The 22,173-nt window shown below is 31.9% G+C and overlaps 1 protein-coding gene across 4 annotated transcripts in view; it reads left to right on the top strand.

The window, feature by feature from the left end:
• Positions 1–20,550, top strand: part of LOC136970553 (potassium voltage-gated channel subfamily B member 2-like) — a 44,821-nt gene extending 24,271 nt beyond the window's left edge. For 2 of the 4 annotated variants that reach the window (XM_067264999.1, XM_067264997.1), the window contains exons 3-6: positions 8,603–9,460; positions 10,337–10,609; positions 12,953–13,581; positions 19,321–20,550. In XM_067264999.1, the coding sequence (XP_067121100.1) occupies positions 8,603–9,460; positions 10,337–10,609; positions 12,953–13,581; positions 19,321–20,179 (2,619 nt within the window). In that variant the 3' untranslated portion in view covers positions 20,180–20,550. Of the gene's footprint in view, positions 1–8,602; positions 9,461–10,336; positions 10,610–12,952; positions 13,582–14,034; positions 14,050–19,320 lie in introns of all 4 variants that reach the window. The other 2 variants (XM_067264998.1, XM_067265000.1) reach the window with 2 other exon arrangements.
• Positions 20,551–22,173: the final 1,623 nt, after the last annotated feature.

Genomic DNA, 22,173 nt, shown 5'->3' with positions numbered 1-22,173 from the left:
ATTTCAGATATATTGACCTGATCGTAAAACCGCAAACATAATCCAAACTATGCGGTCGGTGGTGTAAATTTTTAAAATTTTATTTAAATATGCTAAAATTTTTTCTGCTTATCAGCGCTCAAGTAACATCTCTTAAAATCAAAGTAATCTAACTGTAATGGTGATCATCCGCGCGTCACAATTTATGAGCATTAGAATCATGTAAGTGTGACATATGCATGAGTGGCTGTAATTAGATAGCGAAAATGGCGCGACTAAATACATAGGAAAAAGTCCTCAGATGGCATTTTCAGTAATGAATAATTATTGAATTGTCACTCTATATATAAGTTGTCTACTGCACTTCTTGTGATATTAATTCAATTAATTGACCAGTGTTTTAAAATACTTTTATAAGAAAACTTAGTTAAATATCTGATAAAAAAATGAGTAAAATATAGATTTATAAAACACATGAATATAAATGATTTATTATGTGATCAGAATCACATAATAATATTCAATTCAGGTAGTAAAAATAGTTAAATGAATTTTGTAAAGTGAAATATTTAGATTAGATTGTTGGAAACAGTTGATTAGTGTTGCAACACATCCTGAATTTTCCGGATATGTTGAAAATCTAACTATTGAAGTATAATGAAGCTTGTAATGATAACGTAAACCCTCAAATATTTCGAATTTACCAATAGGTTTATTAGTAATTTTATTTTGATGTCATTTAAACACATTTGTTTTAAAATTATAGTGACTATTGTATCTCCATGCTACACTTGTACGGGAAAGTATGATGTTTCGTGCGATGTACTGTACAGGTATCAGAATACAGGGTCTTATTATTATTACATATTATTGAAGTGCAATTAAATTAATATCTTAACCCTATTGCGTATTGAGTTTAATTTACTGTAAGTTGTATTGTACGTTATTTCGTAATTATGACGTATCTTGTATCACGATATATAGATTTAAAAAGTTGTTTTATACCTTAAATCTAAGCATTTAAATTTAAAGAATATTCATTTAAATGCACGGAAAACAAACCCCCCCTAAAAATTTATTATGTATTATTTATTTTGTACAATGAAAATTGTTTATCCTCCATAAAATTAAACATTTAACCCATTAAAACAAACAATATAAAGTATTAATTAGTGTAATTATTTATATTTTAACATTAATGTATTAATAAATATTACACGACATATTTATAGTAAGGTCATGATTGCAATTAATAGTAAAATTTTTAAATGAAGTGGTTAATAAAATAAATTAATTTTCAATATTTTATAATTTTTGTCTAGTTTCTGTTATAAATCGTACAGTACGTGTAGAAATGCAGAAGTAGCCTACGTATTACAGGCTATACTTGAAACAGTAAGTAAATAAATTGTCTAGTCTACCGTCATAAGAAAATAAAACATTTATGTATAAATGCCCTAATTAAACGTTGCTAAGTTACAGATATACTAGGGATTTAAACATAGAGGAAATTTAGTTGTGAAAATCGAAATCACTTATTGTAACATCGTCACAATGCCAAGCTGCAATTTTTAATCATTTTTTAATTTAAATTAATATTACTTTTGACGCCGAATCAGTTTATCGTATGGATTAATTTTATACCAAATTTATATATATAGTTAAAATTTTGAATTGGAATTGCGTGACTTCCGGTTCAAACCTACAGTTTGAACCGGAAGTCACGCTAAGCTCTCCATATCTGGTATAGATTTTCATCTGTCAAATCCTTTCTCGAGATTAACGAAGGACGGACGGACGTAAAACAGTAAGAATGTACAGGCCTGCAATAATAATTAGTAAATTAATTTTTAAAGTAGGGCGCAGAGTTTTATCTTCTTAGACTTAAACGATGCAATTTTTAATTCAGTGTAAATATGTTGACTAATGGAAACAAATAAACGAAGCTTAATGTATGTAAATGATATTGTTTTACCCATTTACTAAGAATAGATTTAGCTATTTACAAATCCATAAATACTTTGTAATGCTGATGTTTTTTTTTGTGTTTTTAATTTTAGAATGCGTATTTTTTGTTCTTAGATATTTGTTACTACGATAAAAATAAAGAAATGGATGGAAAAAAAGAAAGGAAAATGAATTTGTTCCAGATTTTCAGGTAAATATATACTCAAAGGAAATTTATTCGAAATTTGAATAAATAAATATATTTAAATGTATTCGAATAGATACAGTTTGTAATATATGAGTCAGAAAATAAATTCATGAATTTTGAATAGTTTTTTCCCCCTCCCCCTTAAGTTGAAATGGCGTATGAATTCGTGCTTACAGCGAATTTATAAGGAGATTGTTTAATGCCACTCACAGTTATGATAATCAACTATACATGAAATAAATTTATGGTTTATTTAAAGCAATAGATTTATTAGAATCTGTAGAAAAATCTGTTTATTAACAGTAATTATTACAGGTTTACAGCGAAGTAATTTAAATTTCGCATTCGTTACGTTTTGGTAACTGTTAGTTAACGCGCATATTATATACTTTACTATTTAAATTGTGTTATTGAACAGAGTTGAATTATTACATACACAAAATTTGAGCTTTTATAGCGGTTTTTATAAAATTCACAATGTTCTGGATAAGTTATAGCGTAGTTAAATTACTGTTATAAGGCTTGAAGCTCGAATTATAAAGCTGTGCTGAATTATATTTGAATTCATATATCGAATTTGAATTCGACCGTCATCTGTCTCGAACATTATCGATCCGCGACAACGACAATAAAATCAAAGGACGTTTGTTGACCTACCAAAATTTTAACTTAGTTATTCCATCCAATAAACAGATAATTTGTGTTTATAAATAACATTTTCTGCAGTTAGATGTCGACTTTTGGAACAAACTTTCACTTACGAAATCAAATATTTAATCACTAATGCGATAAGGCAACGAATTCTTTGAATATTTGCCATTATTGAAAAGTGTGAATGGATTATTTTCACGATATTCGTTGTACAGTATAAATATAACAGAATTTCTTAGTGTAAATTACAATAAACATTACCTCACACCGTTAAAGTTTGGCTTACAATGTAAGGGAGGGGAGGAATGCTTTGCTAAATAAAGTGTTTCTAAAATCAAAACATCAGTAGAATCCTATTATAGCGTATACCAGTTCTCGGTTATAACAAAGTTTTCTTTCGCATTAAGCTTCTGTAATCGTTTATAAGGAATAATTTAGTGTTAAACGGTCAGTTAATAGTAATTTATTAATAGAATCATTCCTTTTCGTCGACCAATCTTAAGCGTACCGTTTAATAAATAAATAAAAATTCGCTTTCACTGTGTGTGTGGATTGGAATTTCTATTATGCAAGAATTACGTGTTAGAAACGTCACGAAAATTCATTATAAGCGTGAAAGATTATTTCTCTTTCTTCCGTTTTTAACGACCTTTTTTATGTCAAATTTGAATAATTTGTGTAAACACTTTAAAAAGTCGGTAATGTATATTTTAAATCTGTCGATAGGTTAATATTTCTGTAAGCAATTGAATTGCTTTTAACTTAATGGCCAAACACGGTGTTGCACCTTTTAAAATATTAATTTAAAAAAGAGGAAAAAGGTGGCATTTAGTCAGCACTTAGTTGAAATATTTATTACTATTTTAAAATTGCTTTGGAATTGTTGTTTGGAGCGAAGTTGTTATTTTGACTGTTGCTTGGATAAAAAATTGTTTCTTCCTTCAGTTTACGTGACTACAAAATGCACAGGTGCATTTGTGTCGTGCATTTAACCGAATGGATTAGCATAGCCACTCCATAGGATTTATTCTGTTTACTAAAATAAAAAGAAAAGGAAAAATGTATTTTCCTTTCCACAAATAATATCCCAAGCCATGAAGGAAAGAAAACAATTTTTGTAGAATTCCTGTCCAATTAAATATAATTGTTGTATACCAATCTCGTCCGAAACGATCGATTGGCGGAGGTTTGCTGTTTTTAAGGAAAGAAACATTTGTTGCTCCACTTGCACCAATCGATATTAGTATAATCTATTAAGGAATGCAATTTAGTTAGTTACTTAATTGGAATTAGATCCGTTTAGTCCTTTAAAAAATTGTACTACACCATACCAGAACCTGCATAATAAATGGTGATTTCTTACAGATCGATAGTTCACTCAATGGAGAGAGTGATTATGCAGTTAATAAATTATCTTTTATCTTCTTTCTTGATCATCCTAAAAGTATATTACTGATTAATTTAGCTTTATCCTCAGGTTTGGAACTTAACGATCAAAGTTTTTTGTAATCACGCTTGGCTTTCACAGCTCTATTTTTAAACATGAATTATTTATCAAATTCTCCATTTTTTCTTCCTTCTATAACGCTTATAGTATTAAGAAGTAGAATGTAACATTATATTTTTAGTATTTTAAAAGAATAGTTTGAGATTCGTAAGACGTAATGGTAAGCTTTATTGGACTGCAATTTTCAGATCGCAGGCGTATACATTCCCACTTTCGTCGGTCGTCCGTCCGTCCGTCCTACGTTAATCTCAAGAACGGAGTTAAATAGATGAAAATCGAGGAACAGATATGGAAGGCTTAGCTAATAACTATATGTAAACGTCCTGTTTAGACCAGAAGTTACATGATTTTAATTAACACACGATTAAAAATTGCTGCTTGACATAGTGACTGTGTCACAATAAAATAAATTCTATTTTTATTAATAGAAAGCGTTCAAATATTATAATTCAAATCTAAGCCTGTATATGTCTGATTAATTAGTGGAAATATTTCTTACCACTTGAATAATATTCAAGTGCTACTGTGCCATTTGAATATTGACTCTATGAATATTATTGTTATATATAAACTTGCATTGTAGAGTTATTTAATAATTCACGCATGAAACTTCTCTGCCAGATTTATATTAAACTTTGAAAAACGAATCTGTGCAACATATTCTGATGCCTTCTTCCTGGTTTATGTAAACACATTTTCGGGTTTCTAGCAATCGGAAAGCAGCCAGAACAGTTCAAATTCGTGTTATCTGTTAATATCTTAATGAAAATTAATTGATTAACTGTGATTTTTACATAAGACCAGCAACTACTTCATCGTAACATAAATAAACTTAATTTAATCGTTAGTTTTAAAATAATTAGCCCAAATTAAATTATTGTTTAATTCATCTCAAGTTTCAGTTTTTTACTGTTGGTATTGACTATTTCCTCCTCATGGCATGTACGTTATTACCATTTTAAGAGATGGAGGAGGAGGAAAAAAATGTCATATTTAATATTAATGTTCTTCTAAGAATGGAAGGTTTTTCTTATTATTCTTCCTGTTATCATCCCTGTAAGAGATATTGCATTCAAGTGACTCTCTTGTATAGTGAACTGGCAAAAATTCGAATTCTGAACACGCCGCATGCTTGGATTATTAGATAGATATTTTCGCGGCGGGGGTGACCTTTACGACTAGGAATAGCATTTATGAATATGGATATAGGCAATAAATTGACGTAATTAATTAGAGTTAATGGAAAGAAGATTGTGTATCACCTCTTGTTAAAATTTGTAAAGGTTCGCTCTAGGCGTTACTTTATGAGGTTGATAAGTGTGTTTGTCTGTATACTCTAATTATTTCTCTAGTCTACACCACTAATTATAATTCGAATTGAATGCTTGTAATATGAAGAAAGATTTAAATAGTAAGTTTATTAGTAGGATATTCGAATATATATATATACACAGTATTTTATTGCTAAGGAAATGGAAGAATCGAATTCTTGCATGCTCATAGACATTTAAACAGAATGGGAAGTAATAAAACTATTTAATTACTGTAAAAATACACTAAGCGCGCAGTAACACAGATTAAACCGAAACAAATCGTTATTTACTATTGCTAAAAACAGCAACGATTCATTTATTTACCCATTTCTGCCGGTATCTTATTTTTTATTTTTAGAAAGTTAAGCCGTAAAATGCAATTTTAAAGAGTTTATTCACGAATTAATATAATCATTCCTCCATTACGCAAATGGCATTTTGTCCTAATTTTGGTAGTAAACTAAACCACGCTCGCTTATAGAATAATAAATCAAAATTTGTACTTATTTGTTTTCTTTTCCGTTTTGATAATCAAATTTAGATTTATTTCCATAACAACTGCTAACTGTCAATGATAGGGAGGTTTTTACAGTGGAAGGAGAGACTCGTGTGGCTCTTATATTACGTATTGTTCCAAATTTAACGCGGGATACAATAGTAAATGTCGACTAGTTTCAAATTTAGAAACACAAATTTAGAAAGTTTGGTTAAAACTAAAACATACGAATTCCAGATTGTGCAGAGAAGGAATAAACATCCGGATAATGACGTTTCACTTCGTAGATTTATGTCGATTGCGGTTATCAAGCGCAATCCTGAAACCAGTAGGAAATTCTGTAACACACACACACACACACATGTAATGTGTGTGTATAAATATATACAGTATATATACGCGCGTGTTTATGTCACTAAAAATAAAATATTTAAAATATATTCAACGTCAACAAGTGTGAAAATAGTTTTAAAACGAGCAGAAAAGAGTCGTATCCTGTCATTTTTCAAAAACCGACTTTAAATTAGTGTCGTAAAAATACCTGATTGCTGCCACTCCCATAGGCCTATAAAGGAAAATTAAAATCGGTTAAGGTCTGAATTGTATATTTAATTGATTTTCTTTTTTCAGGTCACTATCACCTTAACGTGTCCTTTCTTCAGTAACCGTACTTGTACGTTCAAGAAATTTAGTAATATATGTTTACATCAATGGGTCGATTTTCGTGTTGTAGTAAAGTAGGGCCAACCGGGTTCTGCCTAGTTTCCACTGGTTCAATAATGCGAAGTTTTCTACGTTTTCGTGACGTTTAACACGCAATATCATACGAATTTCATACGAAATAAAATATATCAATGGCCAAGCTAATATTTCTCTCCGACATTCTTTTTTTAATCCCCTTATTATGTAGACCTAATTAAAATATCCGCTTTTTTGACATTGACGGAATGTTTGTTTAAAGGAGCATTTGTGTTTATTGGTTCACTAGTCATAAATTTGTTTTAAGCTAACATAACTTTAACTTTAAGAAAATAAATATGACCAACATCTTCATCTACTTACAAAGGAATTACGATATATTGTAAAATTTAAATTCAGTTGCGGGAAGATAACGTATTCAGATGATGATAAATGATTCAATGTTGTGTGTGCGTGATTAGCGAGCAATCATGTTCATAAACTATGACCACAAATCGACATTTAACTTATGGAAATTTGGAAAATCGCATATAAAGTTAACGCCTATGACGATTGTGTAGACTTTAACATTTAATGTGCAGAAATTTTTGCATGTATACACTAAGTTATAGTAAAGATATGGTTATTGATATTATTATTATTATTATTACTATTATTATGTCGTAGATTGTCAAAAACATATCTGTCCTAGACAGTAGCGCTATGTTTTATGTCATCATTTGCATATCGATGCTTTCATATCAAAGTAGAAAGATTCAACTTGGCAGTTTATCAATGGCCCTCCCACATGTATTTTTTAAAAAAACTTTAATCAGAGCAGTTAAAACAGTACCACTCTTTTTTAATTATCACTAAGTTGATTTTCATTAACCGGAAAGTTATAAATGGAAAAACTGTAGTGCATTCTGATTTTTTTCCCTTCCTCTCTCGCGTTTCGAATAAAAACTAATATTAATTTTTTGAGCTCTTTCTAATTGCCGAAAGCATCTGACAGCAATTAAATATCAGTTGACCCATTTATGATGATAACTTTTTTTGTTTTAAGATCATCGAGATGATTAAAAGTTGGCAGAAATGTCGCCCGCTATAAAATAATAGATAAAAAGAATGGGGAACACATAAAAAAGTTAAACCTATTATGATTTCCATCATTAAAGTAACTTCACCTGATAGCACGTATCTTCGAAATTTTTATAAATACCGAAAGAAGAGGGATGTAAAATTGAAATACGTGCAATTCAGCACAATTTAAAGAGAGATACTAACCAGCCTATACTTTATACAACTTGAATTGATATGCTATTCTCTTATAGTATATATTATACCACAAAGTATTTGCTTATACTTATAACATATGCTGATTTTCTATCTTAATTCTATCTAGCTTCTTCTATTCTCCTCCATGCTTACTGTGATGCTTGTGCTTCTCTGCCTTTAATGATGGGAATGGGCAGTGTGACAACTGCACATTGCAATGTCGCAGCACTGCCAACTTTGTGCATGTGCAGACAGCACTCGGCACCGAAGTTCAATGGATGGAAGCAGTCTTGCATGTCGTGGAAGCGGTGGCAGGAAACAAGTCTACTCGCTCAGAGCTAAAAAAAAAGAAAAATAGCTTTAGAAGCTAATTTTCCTACTGTCCTTTCCTCTTTCTCTCTGTACTTATTATTATTTTTTATTTTTACAGCTTTTTATTGATAGAACGTAGTACCTTTTTGTGAAGTAGAGTAGTACCCAGCGTAGTAGCCACGCTTTTTTTTGAGTGCTTTTGAGGTTCCATATGTTTACCCACTGTTTTCCAGGTAGTTGCAGTGCTCTCCATTTTGTTCATTATACTATCAACAATTGGACTGACACTTAACACTTTGCCAGCGCTTCAAGAAAAGGATGCAGAACATACTCAAGATAACAGCAAACTAGCCATGGTCGAGGCTGTATGCATAACATGGTTCACGTTGGAGTACCTTCTGAGGTTTATATCCTCTCCTAACAAATGGAAATTTTTCAAAGGAGTCTTAAACGTTATAGACTTGTTAGCCATTATGCCATATTTTGTATCTTTATTTCTAATCGAGTCGAACAAGCACACGGACCAGTTCCAAGACGTCAGAAGGATCGTGCAGATCTTCAGAATTATGAGAATTTTGAGAATATTGAAATTGGCAAGACACTCGACGGGACTTCAGAGTTTAGGTTTTACTTTAAAAAACAGCTATAAAGAACTAGGTTTGCTTATGTTGTTCCTCGCTATTGGTATCATGATATTCTCTAGCCTGGCATATTTCGCTGAAAAAGACGAGACGAACACAGCGTTTACTAGCATTCCAGAAGCGTTCTGGTGGGCAAGTATCACTATGACAACTGTCGGGTACGGTGATATCTGTCCTACCACTCCTTTGGGTAAAATTATTGGTGGGGTCTGCTGCATTTGTGGTGTGTTAGTTATTGCACTGCCCATTCCTATAATTGTGAACAACTTTGCTGAATTTTATAAGAATCAGATGAGACGTGAGAAGGCTTTGAAGCGAAGGGATGCACTGGAGAAAGCCAAAAAGGAAGGAAGTATCGTTGCTTTCCGCCATGTTAACCTTAGAGATGCTTTTGCTAAAAGTATGGATCTGATCGACGTTTTAGCGGAAACCGGACATAACGTAAGCCAAGTAAGTAAGATTTTTTTTCTTTCTTTGAAAAATAAACAAAATTCGACTAAAGTAAGTAATTTTTTCATGTACGATAAATTATACAAACAGTTTTTAAAATTCGATAGGAAACAATACATACTTTCGTATGAAAATTTGAAAAATTGAGTGGAAAATTGCTTGAAGCTTCATTTAAACAAAACAGCAAACTAGTGAGAAATTACAGAAAGGTTGAGTGAGAAATTTTATATTCACAGCAGCAAAATTTCATTAATTTTCTTTAATTAGTCGGCCATTAACCTAATACAACATTCATATTGATTATATTATATAGCAATATCAAATTACTCGGGTATTAAATTAATATACGACGATAATATGTATTTTTATAGTTTTCTTAGAATGCTTTGCTGATCTTTTCGGATGAACAATTGAAACAGTTTTAAATATGTAGTTTAATATTGATGGGAGTTTCGTAACATACATTAAAGTATTATTTCAGATAATCAAGATAATAATTCATGACGCTTCATGACATTTCCTTATACATATTATAATTTTAAATTAATTCATGTATAGAACGAATAGAGACTTTTGTTTCAAATATTCCGGAAGTACGTAATGTTAGCAATCCTTATTATTAGTTTATTTCCATATATATAAATTTCTTTTCACCGAAATAACTTCTGAAATGAGGACAAGTTAAACTAAAATTTAACATTCAAATGTTCGAGCGATTATAAAACTTTAATAGCGTACCAAATTAAGAAAGGAAAAAGTTAAGTTAGCCAAATTTTTAAAATTGAAATTGCTGCTGTCAGGTTCACACGGTATCGCAGGAATGGATTTTCGGTCATTAACCTTAATTTTAACTAATTTATTTTGTCACTTTTGCAGGTTGATGCCGGAAGCATCGGGGGAGACAGTGCACACATGCATACAGGAACCGGTTGCTTCAAGAATCACGAACATATAATGCAACGGGGTTGCATAAACTTGCGTAAGTCGTCGCAAGGTACAGAGTGCCAATCTGCAGTAGATCCTAGTACTAATAATCTAGTAGACATCACGGGTGCCGAAGAAAACAAAATCGATACTAATCCGACAGATCTTAATCCATTGAGAGTTTCAGGTGGAGAAACTAATAATCTTTTGGGTGTTTCGTCTCCTGTAAGTAAACACTTGTAAAATTTAACTATTGTAAATATAATGATTTTATTTTCAGCCCATGCGTGAGTGTGTCAAGAAGGAAAACGTTTTCAAACTTTAGAACAGTCTTAATTAACGATTTACTAATTGATTTTCAGCGAATCGTTCTGAAAGTTTCTTTGTTTCGAATTCGGTAAAATGCGTATTATGTTATAATAAATAATGGATCTTATAGAATCGACTGCACGCTTTTTGATTAATCTTCTTGATCTTTGAAAAATCTCGGAAGGAACTAGAATTTTTTAACGTGACGTTGAACTTTTGTAGACATTTGTCAAATTGATAGCATCATCAATAGAAATTCTAACGTGATCAGAATTCTGTGCGATTGATTGATTCTCGATCTGATCCAAGTTATGGATTATTCTCAGTTCTCTTCATTTTTCAATCAGGAAGTGACTTTTACCGAATATATTAATACAAATGGCTTAAATGTTTCCGCATAAAAGTTATATTTGAGGAAGTTAGCTGTTTTTTTTTTCCTCTGAAGAAAACGTGAAAATGTTCAGTGACGTTGATAAACATAATTATTTTTTGAATTTATGTACGAATTTCACAGCCTCAAACACCCCATTATCAGAATTTTTATACCTTAGTAGCTGGCTTTCTGCTTAACATTGCCAATGTCATGTATCTAGATCATTTAATCGATTATTAATTAATTAACAGCATGCGAAGAAACGAAATATAAATTCGAGGAAAGTCAAATTTGATTCCGTCGCATTAATTATAAATAAATTAACGAAGAAACTTTTAGAGTGATTCTGAATAATCGAATGCACTTTAGTATTGGCTGCAGGATCATTTTAGATTTCGGTAACGTCTCCAATTGTCTCGAGATTTACACTGAACATGTCACATGATTTATTCGTGTGCTAGTGGAATAGTAATACTTTTAACTGTTCTATTGATAGAAGTTAAAGCCGGCAGGTTATGTACAATTATACAAAGTTTGAGTTCATTTCAATTAATTCAATTTGCTGTAATTTTTATACTTTATATATGAATTTATTTTGTGTAACATTAGGCAATTATTTTATCATTTAACTCTCTCTCAAAATAATTTTCGTCCTTGCTGAATTATGCAAAAATCGATGGAGCCTCGTTAGACCAATAGGCCCGTTCGATATGTCTGTTCGCATAATTTACATGGAAAAAAAAAAATGGTGACTTAGATCATATGATAATTGCCTAATGCTAATATAATATTAATTTTGAACACTCTTTTACTATTTTATATTTTTATATTTAGCATTTTTAAATCAGTAGAAGTAGCAAAATTGTGCAAAATGTTACACATGGTTACCTAAACAACAGTGCAATCTTGCTACACATATTCCATACGAGTATATAGTTTAAAATTAGGATTTTTTTTTTACTTATATAAAAATATTGTATGATGTAGTAGTGCACAGAGTTTGGCGCTGTTTCCAGGTGGGACGTGCCCGCAGTGCTCCCCACTAGTCGCTCCTGGAGCTTGGAGTGACAGTCTAACAAGGTAGACATCTAGGAGAAGGTATTGTACCGATGGCATCAGTTATTTTCTTTCTTTTTTCCTGCCTGCTGCTTCTCACTTTGTGCACTTCACTTCCTTCTTAACACAGGTTATTACGAGTCTACCTCTGCAACTAATCCTTCAACAGTTTACTGATGTTCTTATTTCTTAACAGAAGTATGAGGAACAAGACTTCAGATGTGTTTGCTTGAACGTGTGTTTGAGTGTGTGTATGCAGACTTACATCTTCTATGTTATGACTTCCTATTAATCTTTCCTAGCCACATTGTTATCCTATTTCTCTTGATGTTCTTCTGTGTTTTATTATGCATGTAACTGACAATAATTATGTAATTGGATTTATTCAAATTAGATTATTGTGCATAAATTTATTTACTAAAGGAAAAAAAAAATTCCTACATATCCATATCGATTCGTATTTTGTCCAGAGAAGAAGTGATTAACATCTATTTCATCTACAAGCGTATGTATGCTTGACTGTGTGCTTAAACTGTCAACTTCGTAACACAAACTAACGCACAATTACACGCAATATGCACATGTTAATTAATTAATTAAAATTCTAGCACATATAAAGATGCAAGGTAACAAGATTAACACGAAAATATAAATAATCACGCACAGCATAAATTCAATTTTAAGCACATATTTAGGCATGTTTTAACATCTTTGCTTTGCAGAAGCAAAATAAATGATCATAATACTGTTACAGCACACGCTTTCACTGATTATACACTCTATAAACACGTATTGCGCAGTGATAAAATTATTTATGCTTATTCTTGCAGGACATCAGAGACTTTATGGATCAAGATCTTACATCCCAACCGAACGATTATCACGCTAATATTGAAATGAAAACTATCAACCGATGGGATGTGGGAAGTGTAGAAAGTTCAGATACTTATTTGAGTTGCAACACCCATCTGTTCGAATCCCAAGGCGATCTCACTGCTGAAGAACAACTTGCAAGTCCCATTTATAACAGTAATCTATATGTTAATCCTTTAACGGACTATACGGCACCTTCTGGTAAGAGCATCGCGGCACTAATCACCTCCAGCACATCTTCCATACAGCACCACGTTCTACCACAATCTCAGATGTACAAATCTCACAGTTCTTCCTCGTTAGATAGTGAAAATTACGAAGAACCAACAGATAAAATGGAGGACGATGCCAACACCGGCATACCTCTACTCTCTCATTCGCAGGACTTTAAAACAAAGCAGGATATTCATAATAATTTCTCACCACCCATTAAGAAACCCAGATTCTTTCAAGCCATCAGGCAAAGGCCGAGATTCGATGGTAATCGGCAAAGTTCACTATCATCCCTCGATTCCATAAGTACAACCGGTAGTCTGACGGGAAAATCAAAAGTCGGAATTAAAACACCGTTTTCTTCATTAAGTAAGTATATTTTTGCCTTATTTTTAAAAGTATTATCTAATTTAGTTCCTTACAAACAAATAAACGTTTTTAGTACACTACAATTTAATTTTAGCTTTAACTAGCACTTACAGGGCTAGACGCTAAAACCATCCTACTCTTTTCACAGAATATATTCAGTAATTATAAATTAATAATTAATGTTTAGACTAAAAATTAAGTGTAAATATTTAATCGCAGGCCTAGACAATAACAACACGTCGAAAATTATTCATTGCAGTTGAGTATAAAGTTTTCGCACAAGGGACGGGTTATATACAACGATTTTACAGCAGTCTTTTTACAGAATAATTTATAGAATAAATAATGTTAAAAGTTCTAAACCGTTTTAAGGTTAAAAAAAACCAAACAAATATATTTAAACTTTGTTTTAAATTTGGTTTTAAAACCGCTGAAATTTTCTTTTGTTTTCATGCAGTTCTCGGACGTTTTGGTAAGTTCATTCTTTAAATACAATGAAATAAACTTAGATAAAAGCTAAGCTAAACTAAGATTTTAAATAATGAGAGCTTGATTATTGATTACGTATGTGATTTATGTAGTTAAACAATGATACATGTAACCTAGACAATTTGTTGTTAAACTTGGCTTTGCTCTTATATATTTTTTTTCTTGAGATTAATTCTCGTAATCTGTCTTAATTTTCCACACTCTAGTACAACATTTTCTTTATTTATTTCGTCTTTAAATATTTATCCATTATTCGATTGTAATGAAAAATAAATTTAGAGGCATTTACGAGAATAAAACGACGAACTACAGAAATATTTCAATAAAACAATTCAGAGAACGAATTTATAAAAACATCTTGAACACTCCTTTATAAAGTTTCGTAAGATAGCAAATTTGTAACGAAAAATTGACAAGAAAGAGTATTTGAATGGAAGAAATATCGAAAAAATGTTTCAAAAAATGAAAGTTTCTCTCTATAACACAATTTACAAGTATGTAAAGACCCGAATTTCACTTTATTATTCACTTAACAGCGGTTGTAGACAGCTACTTAGTCATGAATTTATGAAGATTAATCCGTAAATGTGTATAGTTTCAGCTTTTATAATGTAGCGTACGTGAAATTTATTGTAAGATTATCTGCAACGACGATTTCACTTAAACCAGAAAAACATTAAAATCTATTACCCGATAAAATCTTTTATCGTGCGTTTACTTTTGGAAAAAAAAAAAAAAAAAAAAAACGTATTTTATCTGACTTATCAATCGAATATTAGATCATATCTTAGTAAGTGAACTGTTTGGTGACATTTCTGAAATAAATCAAACGCTTTATAGCTTTCCAAACGCACACAGCGCGATGTAACGTCATGATATGAAAGTAAGAAACGTCTAAATGGATTTCCACAATAGATAAAAGTCGTTGGAGGAGTGAAGTCCCTTTCAAACTCTCCTTCACATCTGCTCAGAATTGATGCCAAGTATTTCCAATTGCAGGATACTCTGGTGATGGTAAGCATTCGCCGAAATTATCTTTAACGTCGCCCTTTTTAATTGGCGAAACGACCGGAAGTGGAAGAGTGGCATTTCATTTAATTCTATCGAAATTAAAGCGCATTGCATCACCGCTACATAAATATCGCGTTAAAGGAGAAAGTAGCCGATGCCAAGAAATGCAGATATGATATTTATTTGGCAGATGGGCATACGGTGACATCATCAAACCGTTTGCGATAGTCTGATGATGACCATCTGCAAATTGTCAGCGCTTTTAACGGGTTATAACTAAGCTAATTATTCTGAAATAATTCGTAATACGTAGCAGTTCGAGAACGTTATTAACGGGGGGAAAACTCCTTGTTACTAAGAGATAGATCGGTCTAGCAGTTTATTATCTAGTAAATGAAATAATAATGAATAATGAGACATCATCAGCGTGGTATGTAATAGCCTCCCACCGCTAAATCACCACCTAAATGATTACGAGTGAAATGCGTAGGTACTGTACAGAAAACGGATTTAACAATTCTTCATCCAAGAATTAGACTTGCTAACTTATTTTTTAAGAACTGGCACATTAATTGAGCATAAAGGAAACTGAAATATCTATTCCGTATGTTTAAATCTGGTATTAATATTTAAAGATCAGTGAAGATTTCAAGTTGTGTGAGGCAAAGTTGGAATTCTGAGACCCTTGTATATAATTTTTTGTTATGTAAAACACGTATCAAACGACAGTAGCGGATTAAGTTCCTTCGAAGCTCTAGGCAAATTTTATTATAAGGTCCTTTATGTAAAAATGTATTTTTCTTTGAAATATTAAAATGACTATTTTACTGTCTTTTTATGTTACGTCACTGTTCTTCTCAAGATGCGAAACATAACTCTTACAGGCATGTTATCTTTTTTCTATGTAATTTTTGAGGCCCTAGACGCGCGCCCAGTACACCAATTTGGTAATCGGCCACTGTCAAGTGATATTCTATATTTGATAAAGTGCCTAAAAACACCATACAAACTTCGTAGAGTGATTTTTAATACATATAATCAAGTAAATTATTAAAATATAAACATTATTGTAAAAAAATAATGAAGCACCTGTTTACAATAAAAAAAATGTCGTATGAGATAATGGGCGATCCTTAGGATTTATTGCAACAAGAGCCTCGAGATCTGTCGGGATACTGGATTCCTAACGCTGGGCCAAACCAAATATTGACAAACGGATTTATGTGTGACAGATCCATAAAAAAAAGTGTCCCTAGGCTAGGACCTTTCTTTGTTTATGGACCTCATTCGCACACAAGTTGCTTATGGCTAGTATAATTTGAAAAAAAATATTACCAAGAATTCTGGCAAATGTCACAATAGAAATAAAATATCGTAACTTCGTATTCTCTGGATTACTTACAAATGTAAAAAGAAAACATTCCTGATAAAGGCCTTAAGTTTTATAGATAACGAGGACAAATTTTGTGTATTATGATGCAAAAACATTTACATATAGGCTATATAGACCCTATATATATATATATAAATATAAATAAAAACAAGAAACGAAACGATTTCTGAGAAGACTGGAAAACGGGGGGAGGAAACTGAAAATGTGAATCGATACACGAAAAATTCACAGAAATAAAGATTAATGATTTTGACCTATTAATGGAAAAGAAAGAATAACATATATAATACTTATTTCTTCCGAAAAATAATACTTTTTGTTCGGTTTATTCGCAATTTAATAAATTAAAATCCCACGTCTTAAACAATGAAACTTCTAAAAAAAAAAACCATTAACGTTTAAATTAAGGTACGTATTACTTACCATTAACAATTATATAATTATAATAGATTTACATTATTTAGAGCCTTTTTACTCGAATTATAAATTACAGAATCGGATTTTATTCGCCATTCGACTATTTATTAAGCTATTTTTTGATATTATTTATTTTGTTGGGAATTACGTTACATGCTTGACGAATCCCGAGTGCATTCTAGTTTGCTCGATGAGGTTAAGAAAGGAGATTAAATTGATTACTCATATTTTAGATTGCATTAGCCTGACTAACATTAACACACAGTTGGAATTAGAAGGAAGCGTGCAGTACAGAATTGGATAAAATATAAGTTTTTTCGTGGTATATTTTCGTGGCTTTTTATCGGATATATACTTGACATACAGGAGTAAGGACGTGTCAGATAGAAACTTCTCTGCAGGATCGATATTCCCACGTGTTTTAGTATAAATGTAGCTAGTAATATTGTATAAAAACACCAATAATTTTGCATTGACTTTAATGAAACTGTTGTGCAAATCATGTTTGTATAATATAGATAATATGCGTGTAAAATATTCTCTTGTTCACACGATATTGGAATTTTTGTTTTATAAGTTAGATAATTAGCTCATTCAGAGAATAAAGCTGTTCATTGATGGAAAGTGTGTATACACTTTCGAAAGACGAAACTCCTTTTTTAAATTTCATGCAAATTTTCGTCTTAGTTTCTACATTGCTCAACTCAGTTTGCATTTTACTATACTAACCACGCCGCCATTTTATTACAAACAACGTAATTATCTAAACTCTTTACAGAATGATTATACGATGTTACACATTATTGGTGTGTAGATTTAAACAGGAATAAATTGTTTTTACTTTCTAGTAACGTAATGCAATAATTATATTTGTAGGCCTTAACATTTCTATTATTTCTGCAATAAAAAATACTTTTTATATTTTCTGTCATGTGGGCACTAAGAGGGATTTTTATGTACACCCATGGGGAGTAAGAGAGAACAATGCAGCGAGTGGGCGACGTGCTTCCCGGAAGGGCTCTCTATGGAAAACTGGCCCTATTCAAGTGTTGTGGCAATTTCTCTTGCTTTTTTTAAAGTATATACAGTATATATATAAATAGGATGATACAGATCCGTTTCGAAGCCTTCTAAACAGACAGGCATACTTCCACATAGTTACTTCTCCTTTCACTATCGAGTAAAAAATATTTTTAGTACCATAATCTGCGAATAATGCACTAAAAATGTAGCAGAATTTTTTAGAGATCGCACGAAAAATGGTGCATTCTAGCGTAACTGATTTACTGCACGTCAACTTTGATACTAGCGCATTTATTTCTTCTTTAACGTTGTGGAACGTTTTATTTCTTAAAGGTAAACTTACTTATATAGATCTCTGCGGTTCTCGAAATGATATTTTCGGTTGCGTCAATGGATAAATCCGTGATCGATTCTCGTTTATCTCCCATTCTTTCATTTTCGCAATCGATTCCCATCACAATAACGCTAATCAGTCGCTGATAAGTATTTTAACAAGATGTGCCTTAGTTTAATCTCGAGAATTGCTGAAGAGGGTTAATATAAATGTACAAATAGGAAGTTTCTTGTAAGAAATAGGTCAAGCAAATTTATCAGAAAAAATCTTTTATGTTACTAGATATACCTGCAGATACTGAAGTGTAACAGCTCACAGTCCGTTAATTCTTGTCAAATATAACTCTAGAACTTAAAAATATCACCGTGTTCATTTACGTGAAATATTTCAATTCTACTTCAGTATTGCTAGTACCAAAATTAAATTAAAACACGCGGTGTTCCTTTCGAACATCCCTACTTTTAAACTGTTCTGTAATATCCATTTGTTCAGATATGTTGGGGAATGTTGATCAATAAGCTCGAAAGGGTTTCTACCGCTTCACGGTCTAGATTGCTGGGGCTCTATTTTTTCGTTTGCCCTATCACCCGGTATCATCTGTTTGAATTTTTTTTTCCTTGTGGACACGTCGAGGATCGTGTGTATGCTACAAAAGTACAAGAATTTCAGATGTCATTAACATCATGACTTCTAACATGCTGGCTCTGTTGGGATGCAACATGCATCCTAACGTAGTCAAGTCAGGAACGTATGTGAAAATTACTGATTTAATGTAATATCTAAATTTTAGATTCACTTTTGTATTACTATTGTCTACAATACTATACTACGTTTCTTTTCCCAAAATTAATCCGCAAAACTAGACATTCGAGGAGAACACCATGTATTTTGAAATAGTTATAAAACTTAGGAATGGTTAAGCTGATAGAACAAAGCCAAGTTTTCTTTATTTACGCATTTTGAGAATGTTTACTTATGTTAAGAAGTAGCTTTCTTGAAAAAAAAAATTATGGATTATTCTTGCTGGTTGACAGGTAAGTCCTTGTATTTTTCTACACGTGTTTTTGAATAATAAGTATCATTTTAGGTCGGGGCAGCAAGAGCCCATTACTCACCGACTCTCCACAGAAGAGTCAGATTAGCAATCCGGACATAAGCAAGAAGAAATCGATCCTGAAGAAAACAGATAACGGACATAAAGAAGAATCGACTCCAGAACAGATTTCAAAAACTGTTCTTAGGAAGATGAAAAAGGCAGCGGATGACAACCTGCAAAACAACAACAACACATCCTTTTCTACCTCAGTGTTACTGTCACCGGCTGTCAAGTCATCCGCCACCAGCAAACAACCCTTAAAAGCCATAGGACCGAAAACGGGCCCCAAACCTCACGCCCAACCCATAAAATTCGTGGGAGTAGAAGATAATTCGTCGCAGCTGCTCAGCCCCGCCATGTCGTCCGTTAGGAAGACACCCCCACAGAGAATCAGCGGATCCGTCAGCCAAAGACCCCTCCAACGTGGCTCCGAAACGGAAAACGTGGGATGGACATCAGAACTTCCTTCATATTCGTTACCCTTTCACTGTACAAATCTATCCTGTACATATAATCAGATATCGCACTGTACACAATCAGAAGCTACATGCTTTTGTGGCAATCGCATGGAGTATTCTTCCGTCATAAGCGACACATCAAAGCATGCCAATTCCAACATTCCTCTGAAAGTCCCTCTTGTAAGCATCGATGACGTGGACTCGAGCGACGTGGCCAATCTCAACAAACTGAATCAAGAGAAATCTGGTATCAAATCATCCAACATGTTCACCCAAACATCCGAGATTATCGGCCAAGACGAGAATCTCAACCAGAGAGAGGATACGCAGAGACACGTGCTAAGATGTCAACCTTCCGAAGAGTCCATAATACTCTCCTAAATACAGCAGGTGAGTGTTGTCATCGATAGAAAAATCCAACATTTGTTTTACCCGATTAATTAGCATCTTGTAAAATATTCCGTTTTTAGCCTTCCGATTCTTCGTAGTTTAACAAAAAAAAAAAAAGTTTAACCATCTAAAAAATCCCTGAGAAATCCAGTATTAATTAAACAAGTGTAACGCGTATGTGTGTGCGTGTGTGTATACGTGCGTCGTGTGGCAGCTATAACGTAGACACACCAAAGATACACGCGAGTGAGGAATCAAAAATCCCTAAAAGTGCTCAAAGCTGTCCAAAATAATTAAAATAATAGAGAAGAGAGGGGCAGAGAGTGTACAGGAAAGTGTTTAAAAAAAACAAAAAAACAAAAGTCCAAACTTTTCTCGGGTGCTATCATCTGTGTAGTGGTTTAACATATCGTGCATTTTAAATTGGAGGATGATGATTCTATACAATTAATAATAATACTAATAATAATAATATTACATATAATATAAATAACCATTTCTTTACGTGTTTAATTTCTTCGCCATTTTTAACGTTCTACAATTTGTGTACACGTGTGCAAAGTTTTTTGTCTATTTTTTCCCCCTCCCGTCTACGAATTTGTGTACGTGGTGAACAATCGGTTTAACCTGATGATGATGATGATGATGATAATATTAATTAAAATAAATAAATAAATAATACACTTTACTTAAAATAAATAAATAAATAATACACTTTACTGTACAGGTTACAAAGTTTGTGAAATGTTAAACGAGCTCAACGAGTGAATTGTTAAAAGTAACGGCTAACACAAGTTTGTTAAGTTTGCGCTAAAAAAATAATAATAATAAATGAAAACTGTTTACGGTTTTTTATTTTCGTATACGACTTAAACAAAAATACACATAACGATGATAAATGATGACACAATGGTGATGATGATGTGATGATCATTATTATTATTAATTAATTAACAAACGATTACGGTTTTCATTTATATATACATAGATGATAACTTAGTAGCGTGCCAAATGTTAAATAGTTACGAAGGGTGCGAAGTTACGCAGTCATTGTTAACAATAAACGGTAAAAGAATTGCTTAGATATTTTTCTGAAAGTATTCCAGGAACTGGTGGAATATATAAATATATAAATTATATATATATATTATTGTATGTACAGTATTTAGATTATTTGCGTGTCAGTTTTTAGATGATAAAAAACATCCCCCCAAATTTAGCAACGCTTAACGTGTAAGTGTAACCTTAAGAAAACAATAGATAGTAGGCAACATCATGGGAAAAAAAACAAATTCAACATTAAACTGCATGGTGATGATAATGATGATCAGCTGCATCCTTGACTTCGATGACCAATATTTTTCTCACATATTTTTTAATATATTTGCATGTATTGTCGCAAAACAATTGCCGATTGGGTGTATCATTATTTTGAAGCGGATGTATTATATACACATGATATATATATACATAAAAGTTAATAATAATAAAACGCTGTTGGCTTCCTATAAGATTTTTATGCACATTTAATCGAAGGGCTCAAAAAATATATATTATATATATATACATATATATATTATATAAAGACATTTTTTTGGTGACGTTTTTTCACTGTGTGTCTTAACATCCATTGTAAATATTTTTCATTTATTTTCCTAAATCTTTGTGTGTGCAACATTTTATGAGGAAATTTATACTTTTCATTGTAATGGTTTTGCATGCAATGTTAACCATCCATCCTAAAAATCATGTAACATATAATAAAAAAAAAAAGTATTGATGAAATGAATGAGAAAAAGTTCATTAAATTATGCACCAAATTACAAGCCTGTGTATTATTTTTAAATAATGTTTCGAACGTTAGATGGCGCTACTTTTTGTTTTTTACCTCGTTTTGTTCGCGATCGAACGTCTCTCCATCTGGTGTTAATAATAATAATAAATTTTGAAAGATTTCCAGCAACATGTCGAAATGTATTTTATTT

Source organism: Centruroides vittatus, unplaced genomic scaffold, assembly GCF_030686945.1.
Source record: "Centruroides vittatus isolate TY-2023 unplaced genomic scaffold, ASM3068694v2 contig_202, whole genome shotgun sequence".
Classification (NCBI taxonomy): Eukaryota; Metazoa; Arthropoda; class Arachnida; order Scorpiones; family Buthidae; genus Centruroides; species Centruroides vittatus.
Note: the sequence above shows the minus strand (reverse complement) of the source record. Positions and strands in the feature narration are given on the sequence as shown.